General features: G+C 37.0%; 1 protein-coding gene across 1 annotated transcript; it reads right to left on the bottom strand.

Moving 5' to 3' along the window:
• Nucleotides 1-8,766: 8,766 nt before the first annotated feature.
• On the bottom strand, nucleotides 8,767-10,672 carry LOC119994937 (1-aminocyclopropane-1-carboxylate oxidase homolog 1-like). Its single transcript, XM_038841282.1, has 3 exons — nucleotides 10,135-10,672; nucleotides 9,432-9,819; nucleotides 8,767-9,278 (listed from the first exon to the last, which is right to left on the bottom strand). Exons 1-3 carry the CDS (start codon nucleotides 10,590-10,592, stop codon nucleotides 9,042-9,044), a joined length of 1,083 nt encoding a protein of 360 aa, XP_038697210.1. The 5' UTR covers nucleotides 10,593-10,672; the 3' UTR covers nucleotides 8,767-9,041.
• Nucleotides 10,673-10,893: the final 221 nt, after the last annotated feature.

Genomic DNA, 10,893 nt, shown 5'->3' with positions numbered 1-10,893 from the left:
AATCAGTTATCTCAATTGCAGAGTACAAGAATTGATCTAGTGGTGGTATTTTCTTTCAATGTTGACAAATAAGTTACATTTTTTTTAATCTGTTTTCGGTCAAAAAATAAAATCCTCGAATAACTTTGCATAACTTAGCTTGTAAACAAAGATGTCCAAAGCCTTTTAATTCTGGTTTTAGGATTACGAATTACTAACTATATGTTGTTTCTACTAAACGTGTAAGTCTTGCTCTTGTGGATATCGCTGTTGCTGCCATGGATATGGTTTTTCTTGCTCTGTGTTTACTATGGAGAATGAGCAGGTATGATTAGATGGTTTTGGAATATAAAGAAATTAAGAGGTAGTAAGAATATTATAATTCATTGCCGAAAAAAAGACTAATAATGTCGCTTAGAAGGGTTAGATAAGTATAGATATAAGACCATTTGCTTTCCATTATTTATTCATGAGTTTGAACAATAATTAGAAGGGCTTAGATAAGTATAGATATAAGTATAGAAGGCTTGTCTAGTTGTCTTGTTGATTTGGAAGAATCTATATATAATAATTAGTGAATATCAAAACGTTGTATTAATTGGTCTAATAAGACTACAAATTAAATTTGTTTATTTCTTTCATATGTTTGTATTTTGTATCTATTGGGCACATATTGTGTTTTGTTTTACTTTAAAATACAACCAAAATATAGGAAGCTAGTTAGGTGTATGTAACAAAAAAAATTGTACCTATCTCGGCCAAACACTCCTTTATGCAATAAGGGAATACTCGGCTGAAAGCTCATCCGTGAATTAGTTCCCCTAACCCCGACAACATAAATGGTTAACGAGTTTGACGGTCTGGTTAGATTGCAGACACTCTGACGCTCAAGTAAGTCTTCAAGATTATCACCAGTCAAATAATCACAAAAAAGTACTTAAACTTCACCTCGGGCGTCTCTTCCTTTTATTTAGTTAAAGAATTAAATGGCTGTTACCTTTTGTCATACTAGACTTACGCGACAATTATACCATATCCCTTAAATTCGTTTGCTCGCAAGATCCTTAATTTTATATGCTCCAGGTTCACTGATGAACGTTACTTTAATTTGTATGGGCCTTCCCAATTTGCTCCCAACTTTCCATCTTGGGGGTTCTTGTATTGCCCCATACTTTCCTCAAGACTAAATACCTAGGTTGAAAACTTCTCGCCCTCACCTTCTTATCATGCAAACTTGCAAGTTCATGCTGATTTGAGGACAGTTTTAATCTTCTTATCATGCAAACTTGCAAGTTCATGCTGATTTGAAAACAGTTTTAATGCCACCAACTCTCCACTCTATTGAGTAAGATCAAGGTTAAGAGCTAAGGCTTTGTCATTCTGCCCTTTCTCAAGTTCCAGCCTTCGGCTGGTCGGAAGGCCAATCTTTAATGGGATGACAGCCTCTGTCCCGTAAGTAAGAGAGAATGTTGTATGTCCTATCGACCTTCGTGGCATAGTCAGCTGTGTCCAAAGTACGATCAAGAGATATTGAATTCATCTCTCGTTAGTAGAGTCCAGATGCTTCTTCAGTCCATCAAGAACAATCATGTTAGAAGCTTTTGCCTGTCTGTTCCCTTGTGGGTAAGTTGGGGTCGAATACTTGTTGCGGATGCCATATCCATCATAGAAGTCCCTAAACACCTTGCTATAAAATTGTGTTCCATTGTTTGAAACAGGGTGTGCAAGATGCCAAATCGTGTTATGATTGATTCACACACAAACTTTTTCATTTCGAGGTTTAGTTTTGGATAGGGGCTTGGCCTCTATCCAACTCAGTGAAATAGTTAGTAGTAGTTATCAATCATCTCATGTCTCCTAATGCCTTGGAATTGGTTCTACAAAGTCCAGCCCCACTAGGTGAAGGGTCATCAGCTTGTCAATAGGTTAAGTTCTATCGCTAGTTGTTGTGGAATATTAGAGAACTTCTGGCATTGCTCACGTCTTCTTGCATATGCTATGGAGTCCTCTTTAATTTACGACCACCATTATCCTTGTGATATAAGTGCCTTAACCTGCCCCCGTATGGGCCTCGCAACTCCCCTCAGGGATTTCATACAACAATTGATCATTCTTCTCGAGATGGAAGCAAATTGTAGGTAAGGACTGGTGAATCACCTTCTGTACAACTTTCCTTCCGGAGACAACCAGAAACAGGATGACTTTAGAGTGATCCTCATGGCTTCCTTCTTATCTAGGGCTGAGCTTGGTTAGGGACACCTTAAGTTGTTTAGTCGGTATACTAGGTTTCTCTTGAATGTCAATTATGATTGTCTGCATATGAGGTTGACTCAGTCGATCGAATGGAGGAGAACCTTGATTGTCATGATTCACAGACTCTTCTTCCTACTGGTTTTGAGGAAAAGAAATCGCCTAACCTTGCTTCTGTCATCAACATGGGTAATATGCCCCTTGGGACTTGAGGGATCTCAAAGTCCTCCAGCTTCTCTATTATTCTCTTTACTTCGGCCATATAGGGAATCCTTGCCTTAATTTTTGCCACATACTACCTATAAGTTGGCTGACAATTATCTATGAGTATGAGGAGATCTTTATCCTTTTCATGCCTAATTTGATTGCATCTCATAATTTACACAAGAGCTCTTCATACTAAAACATTTGTTGGTGGCCTAAAATTCTAACTTTATAGTTTGCTCAATGATATGGTCCTCTGAGAAGTCAAGACTATTCCTGCCCTGCCCCACACTCCTTTATGGTCAAAGAGCCATCTACCATGAGTTCCCAAGTGTTTGCGGGATTAACCTCAAAAAATCCATACCTCTTCAGTTGGCAATGATGACATACTAGCAAACTTTGCTAGAAAGTCGGCCATTAGCTGAGTTTTAATGAGCGTTCTTAATACAAAATGAATTTCATATTTGTGAGCTTTATTGCCCACTTGGCAACCCTTTCCAAAAGATCAGATCTACATATGATGCTCCTCAGAGGATAGGTAGTCACGACCTCGATGGAATGGCCGTGAAAGTAGTGATTGAGTTTTGTGGAGGCTATGACTAAGTAGTACAATTATTGTTTCAACGGAGTATATCTCATCTCGATATCCAAGAGCATCTTACTCACATTATATATTTGCTACTCTGTCTTCGTCTCTGCTTTTAAGAGAATGACACTTACAATAATTTTCGACTCTACTAAGTACATCTTCAGTTTCTCACCCTTGACAGGGGTGGTTAGGAGTGAGAGTCACTACAATTAGTCTTTTAGATCGACTTGGACCTTCTCACAATCTTTGTCCCTTTCAAACTTTTTTGGCCTGTGTAGACTTTTGGAAAAAAAAATATGGCACTGGATGTGCATATATTTATACACACATTTGTCCATATTTTATATATCGATCTTGGTAGATTTGATTGGATTGTGTTGGTATTACATAAATTATTTGTGTTTTTATTGTAAGAGAGTCGGCGCAAAATTATGAAGTGGAAAGATACGAAGTTGGATGAAATTACGTCGAGAAATGAGCAATATTGAAGTTGAAATTTGTACAAGGCCACTCAAGCGCAAATAACCGCTCGAGCTGCCCAGTACATGAGTCCGTTTGGTAGAGTGGTTGGATTGATTTTCAATGCTAACGGAAAAGCTATGAGAAAAAAGCTGAGAGAAAAAAGCTGAGCTTAAAGCTGTGAAATATGCTCTAAGGTGTTTGGTGAACTAATAGTTGACGCTAGTGGATAAACTGTTGACTAAAAGTATTGTCTTGAATTTAATAATAAATTTTCATAAATTTTTGTATCATTTTGTTATTAAAGTTAATTTAATAAATATTATTTATTATTAAAATTAAATTAAGTATACTAGAATTTTTTATATCAAAACTGAAAATGTTAATTAGTCAAATGATAAATTAATTGTAAATATTAATAAATTATTTATTATTAGATTAATTTTAAGCATAAATAAATATCAAATTTTAAAATTAAATTAAATTTTTAATCATTTAATTTTATTAAACTTATAAACAATAACTACTTTATTAAACATATTATTAAAATTATGGGGCCCACATTAGTTCTTGTTAAAAGTCAAAAAGTTAATATTTATGTGGGCCCCACAATTAAAAAAATTTAAAAATAATATGCGGAACGTATTCGCTAGGGAAGCTTGTACACGGAGCTTCTCAATAAGGGGGCAGCATGTCTCCTGGACCAAAAGCTTCTGTCACTGCCGCTTGAGCGCCCATTTCCGCTCAAGCGGGTCCCTAACGGTTCAGTTCTCTAGATTTGTCTAGAATTAGGTTTTCTTGATTCTAAAAGCTTTGTATAAAAGGGGTGCCACATTTCTAGGGTTACACACATTCTCCAAGCTTTTGCAAGGATTCAAGGAATCAAGACTTACTTCTCAACTTCAATTCCATCAATCTCAAGGGAGTTTCTTCATCTTCTTTCTATGAATTCTCCTTTTGATTTTGTTTTTGTCCTTTGGATAATGGGTTGTAACTAAATCTCTTTGCTAGGGCTTGATGTAGTCTAGTATGAATATTGCAAGTATTTCAATTTAATGGATGCGTAATTTTGGTTCAATGATTTTTGCCTTTAATTGCCATGCTAATAGTCTATTGTTTATTTGATTGCTTGATCACCAATTGAATGCTCAATTAGGCTCATCTAGCTAGGACTAAGGAACGAACCGAATTCACGTGTCTTAGTGGAACTGGAATTAAAGAAATCCATAGTTCTCTAGATCGTAATGAGTTATTAGCCTTGGGTTAAAAAACTACGAATCAAACAGGACTAATCCATTGTTAATAATATTTATTGGCACTGCGAACGAACAAATCAACATATTTTAAAAAGAATCAACCATTGAATTGAAATCATAATTGTGTGTTTGTTAATTGAATGCTTGCGAAAGGATTGTTACGTGAAATCCTTGCCCTAGTGTTTGTCTCCTATTGGATACAAAATCTGAATTTTATTTCTTTGCTTGCTTATTTTCTTTACATCAATCACTCTTTCATTCTCCTACCTTTTCTCAATCATTCATTAAGTTAGGTACATTAATTAGATTAACAAGTCTATGTGGGATGGACCTCATACTTGCATACATTGTGCTATTCGTAGACTCTTGTACACTTACGAGAATTTATTACATCATCGCGTGTCAAATGACTTACTGATAAACTTGTTGAAAGCGGTTGCCATCGTAGGCAATCATTTCTTTGATCAAACTCGTCCCCCTCCAAGTATTGATGGATATTATCTGGTTCGAGTCGACCTCAATCCCTCTTCAAGTTACCAATTGCCCGGGACACTTTTCTGAGCTTATGCCAAAGCCATATTTTGACGCGTTAAGTTTGAGCTTGTAAAGTTCCAGCACATCAAAGACAAATTGAAGATCAGATAAGAAATCTTCTTCTTTGTCAATCTTGACAACCATGTCATCAATGTACACTTTGGCTGCTCATCCTATCATGTCTCCATGAGACTAGGGATATTCCTCACTCCATGGCATGGCACCTTTCGCTCATCCATTCTGCCCGCCCGTCCAGACGCGGCGCCCTTTTTCATTATCATCTACCGCCCTTTCTTTCCTCCCGGCTATTCACGCATGAAGATCGTCGTATGTATGCTCGACTTCGGTTGCCGGTGCTATAGGTAGGAGTACATTATGGCAGGATCAGTCACCCGGGCAAACCAACCCTCCTCCAAGAAGCAATTATTTTTGTAACAGTCCCTGGTATGTTGCCACTGTGTTCTTCAGTCCGAAAGGCGTAACTTTGTAGCAATAAGTGCTTCTTGGAGTGAAGAACGATTCTTTTCTGGATCTTCTTCATGCATATCAAATGCCGAGTCGACCAGCTGGTTAATCTTGGATAGCGGGAAGAAATTCTTTGGACATTACCTATTAAGGTTAGTAAAGTCCACCCAAACTCTCCAAGTTATGTTTTCTTCTTGACCACCATAGTATTTGATAGCCACTCAGGGAAATCTACTTTCCGTACGGCTTTTGCTTCTTTCAACTTCTCTACTTACTTTGGTACTTCCTTTGCATGCATTAGGGCCAATCTTCTGGCCTTCTGGATAACTGGTTTTTAGTGAGGTTTAACATTTAGCATGTGGCTAGCTACCTCCTGATCGACCCACGACATCTCTTGGGGTGTCACGCTCCGATCCTTGGGGAATGAAGGGAAGAAGGAAATGACACAACAAACACCACACACAACGATAAATCAAATAGAAAATCAGACAGCATCTCCTTATAAATTGGAGAATGCCACTTTACACATATAAAGAAATCGAAATATAATATAATATTCAGACAGAACCCAAACCAATGACCCTCAGGGCCAATGAAACATTCACCCGATCCACCCAACCGAACCTCCAAACTCACCTCCAATGATCAACCGCCAGGCTATAACTTCATTTCATGGTGAAAAGCCAATTAACCACGCCTATCCCTATTTTCTAGCAATGACTAGCACCACATTTCCGGCCAGTAAATATTAGAGAATGTCAAATATAAGGTATGAGAATCCCGAACCACAAAGCGCACCCTCTTGGCCCATATCAAATCACATACAACTGGAGTCACAGCAACCCACATCCACCAACACCTAATGTGAACTCGAAGCCCATACTCAGTGATTTCAAGCATCAAGTGAGGTCAATTGCTAAGTTGTGACACCAAAACTTGGTTAGGGTTTGTGTGCTTTACCGGAGAGGAGATGAGAAGTTAGGAGAGTAAAGGTGTTTTATTGATACATTTTATGTTTGTTTTAATTTTTAATGCCATGTAAGCTATTTTTTTATTTTTATGCCATGTAGATAATTTAGTTGTCCAAAATAGCTAAAAACTTTTTGTATGACTTGTAGATAATTTAGTTTGTGTTTTATATCACTTCCAAAAATTTTGAAAACAGAAATAAAAAACAAAAACATAAAACATAAAATGAAAACACAAAATTGAAACTTGTTTGGTTGAACACTTAAAACTGAAAGCAAAAACTGAAAGCATAAAACTGAAAAAAAAAATGTGTGTTTATGTTTTTATTTTCATAATAATGGAATATATCCACACCACTATATTTTTTATAACTGCAGCATTTGCCGTGTTTCACTATTGAAAATATCAGCAGAAAGAAAAAAAGATAAGAAATAAAACAATAACCCAAAGTATATTTGATCATTGTTTTCATATTTCTATGCAATTTACAATATGAAATCTTAAAGATAGTGCAATCTATAATAAGTGTAACTACTTCTGTTTGCAAAACTTTTAAATACTTGTTTTTCTTGTTTTCAAAAATTTTGAAAAACCTATTATTGGTTTTCATAAAAACCAAAACAGAAAATATAAACAAACAATATTTTTTGTTTTTATTTTCTATTTTTTGAAAACTAAAACAAAAAACAAGAAACAAAACTGATACCAAACATACCCTTTATTGTCCATGTAAGCTATTTTTTTATTTTTATACCAACAACCGACGTTTCATAAGAACTGTATAGCAAATTATCAATTTCCAGAATTTTCATCATTGCAAAAACACAAAAAGAAAGGAATGAGCTGAGATATCTTAAGCCCATATACATCAAGACCAAAAGAAACAGGACAATAAACCAAAGATTTACCACAATATAACCTGTACAGAACAACACAAGAAGTCCAACCAATGAAAATTCCCATGCGACACAAAAGAACAAGAAAAATGAAAACCAATAGAATCATCCCGATAAAACCGACTGTAGGAACATTATGAGATTAAAACCCAAATCCCAAAAAAGCCACAAACAAACGCCATTAAACGATGAAGGCGAAGGGAGTTTCTAATCTCAAACAACTGAGAAAATCACAGATCTAAGCCGAACACCAAAGGAAGAATTGTTGAAGATAGAGATCTTGAAGGGAAAGAACTCACCGAGGAGTGAAACCATCGATTCGAGCAAGTTGGGAGAGGAGATCGAGAAGGTCATGAAGGAGAAGTGTTAAGACTTCATGAAGTTGTTTTTTTTCTTCTGAATCTCTGATGCTGCTCAGCTTCGTTGTTTTGTGCAACTTCCTCATATTAAAACCTAATTGTGCAATTGGGGATAAGTGTTCAATGACCAGAGTTTGTTTACCATAGTTACTTTCAGCTTTCAAGTGGTCTAAGACTCTAGGAGTCTAAGTCTTCTTTTAATAGTAAATTACATGAATAACAAATATATTAACAATTAACATTTCAGTAATAATAACATACTAATATACTTTAACTTAATACTAACTTTAGTCATTTCTTTTAATAGTCGGTTGGCCGATAATTATTGCCCAACCGACTTTTGGGTATTTTAGAAACCACCAATCGACCCATCTTTGCATGGGTAGGGTGAAAATATCGACCTGACTTCATGGGTCAGTTGGTGGTTGATTATCGGTCTGTCGGTTGGTCGATAATGGCCGATAAAACCGACCCACTCCCAACCCTACTATTGTGCAACTCGAGCTGCTCTGGCTCACCCGAAAGAAATGTGGTTGCACCAAATAATGAACACCAAAACAGATCACCGTTGTGGAAAGCATAATGATGACAGAGAAATTAGAGAGTTTTGATAGACAGTAGTATTTGTGTATTTTATTGATGTCACGTGGGCCATACTGCCCTAAAAAACTAGCTGTTTATACTTTATACTGCCCTAAAGAAGTTGAGAGGATGGCAGGAAAATTTTATGGGTTTTGGATAGTAAAATTTTGCTCTTAAGCCCAAGGTTTGAAGCCCTCAATCCAATTCCGCACTAAAACCAGAAGTAAATTCCCACAGCCAAAAACACTCTTATTTATTTACATGACGATCACTCATGAAGAGTCGAAGAGATGCACACAGTTCGTTCGCATGAAGTACATTAGTTAGAACCACTGGTTCGTTGAGTTAGGTCTAGTCAAAACCTACTATGAGCGAACCAGGCCTAGTTCGAAATTTCAATATTACAAATTCCAAAAAGCATAATTATGCGTTGAGACCCTTGGGTCAGGAGTCTCTTTGAGATCTGCAAAGAGCTACAAGCTTTGAAAATTTATATGGCTTAAAGCCTAAAGTGATTTTTCAAAGGTTCTCCTGCCACGTATCTCTTCATCAAATCTGATAACGAGAGGGTCTGATACAGAGCTGGCTTGTCTGTTGATACTAATTCCTCAAATGGTCCATACAAGTCATCGATGCTGCTAGCGTTGAAAGCTATTGCAACTGAAGCCCGCGGTTCGTGGTAAGAATTAGCCAACACTCTGTGCTCTATACTCTTGTACTCATCATTAGTAAGAACCTGAAAAAAAACAGAAATCTTGAGAAAATTAGCATTATAGTAACTAATCATCGCTCATGACCTATAACTTAAGACATACGGAAGATATTTCTTAGAATCTGAACCAAGGTAAGGTCTTTGGTTGAGTCTCCTTTCGCACAAAGACTTTTTTACCTGAAGTATGTCGCCGACATTGATAAGAAGAGCTCCCGGAACAGGCTTAACATCCATCCATTCTCCATTGTGCTTCATTTGCAACCCACCTACGTGGCCTTGTAGAAGTATCGTCAACACCGTGCCATCTGTATGAGGTACATTTCCAAAAGTTAAGTCAGGCTGAGGACAATATGGAGAGTAGTGGCACAGCATTGTTCTTCCTTCTAAGAACATCATCTTCTTCAACTTTCCTTTTTCCAATCCCAAACCCTCGCACAGTAACTCCATCAACACCTCTCCCACCAGTTTGACCTCTTTATCCCACTCCACAACCTCATTTCTGCATATCTCTGGGATTTCCTCTGGCTCAAAATTGCTAAGAGATGGCATAATATTCAGAGTATCTCTACAATAAGAAATTAGTGCGAATCAGTTATCTCAATTGCAGAGTACAAGAATTGATCTAGTAGTGGTATTTTCTTTCAATGTTGACAAATAAGTCACTTTTTTTTTTGATCTGTTTTCGGTCAAAAAATAAAATCCTCAGAGAACTTTGCATAACTTAGCTTGTAAACAAAGATGTCAAAAGCCTTTTAACTCTGGTTTTAGGATTACAAATTACTAACTATATGTTGTTTTTACTAAACGTGTAAGAATTGCTCTTGAATATTAGTCGTGTGGATCAAAATATAAATTGAAAAGTCGAAGCCCTGATTCTTACCTCCAACTTGCAGCTTTGCAATTAAACAAGTCAATGTTAGAACTGAAATGTACACTGCGATTGAAATCTCTACTATATATGCGCGACTTGATCTCCGTGGGCTGCTCGTGAAATGACTTAACAGCTCCAATCATGTTTTCCATGACCTTCAATGGAATCCCATGATTGACAATCTGAAAGAAACCCAACTCGCGACAGGCATGTGCTACTTGTTGGACTAGCACAGGCCTTTTGTCCGAGTAAACACCGGAGAGATCGATGGTGGGAATGATGTTAGGATTGGAGGAAGTTCGGACTATGGTTGATAGGCTGTCAGGTGGGTGGATGAAGAAGGGAGGAATGGAGGTGATGCCCGAATCGACAAGGCCCTTCACTCCGGCCTTTGATTCATCGAATGCTTTCATATCTTTGAGACGGTCATACGGTTTGTCATTGGCCGATATCGCTGTTGCTGCCATGGATATGGTTTTTCTTGCTCTAGCTGTGTTTGCAGTGGAGAATGAGCAGGTATAACTAGATGGTTTATAAAGAAATTAAGAGGTAGTAAGAATATTATAATTCAATGCTGAAAAAAAACCTGATAATGTAAGGGTTTAGATAAGCATAGATATAAGACCATTTGCTTTCCAGTATTTATTCATGACTTCGAAGAATACTTCAAACCACTACCATATGAAAACGACAACCACTTGGCAACAAATATTATTGGAATTGGTTACGTAATGCCTTAGCTAAGCATATAGGCTTATCTAGTTGTCT

The sequence above is a fragment of the Tripterygium wilfordii genome, chromosome 3 (genome assembly GCF_013401445.1).
Source record: "Tripterygium wilfordii isolate XIE 37 chromosome 3, ASM1340144v1, whole genome shotgun sequence".
Lineage (NCBI taxonomy): Eukaryota > Viridiplantae > Streptophyta > Magnoliopsida > Celastrales > Celastraceae > Tripterygium > Tripterygium wilfordii.
The sequence above is the reverse complement of the archived record's forward strand: the minus strand, read 5'-3'. Positions and strand labels throughout refer to the sequence as shown.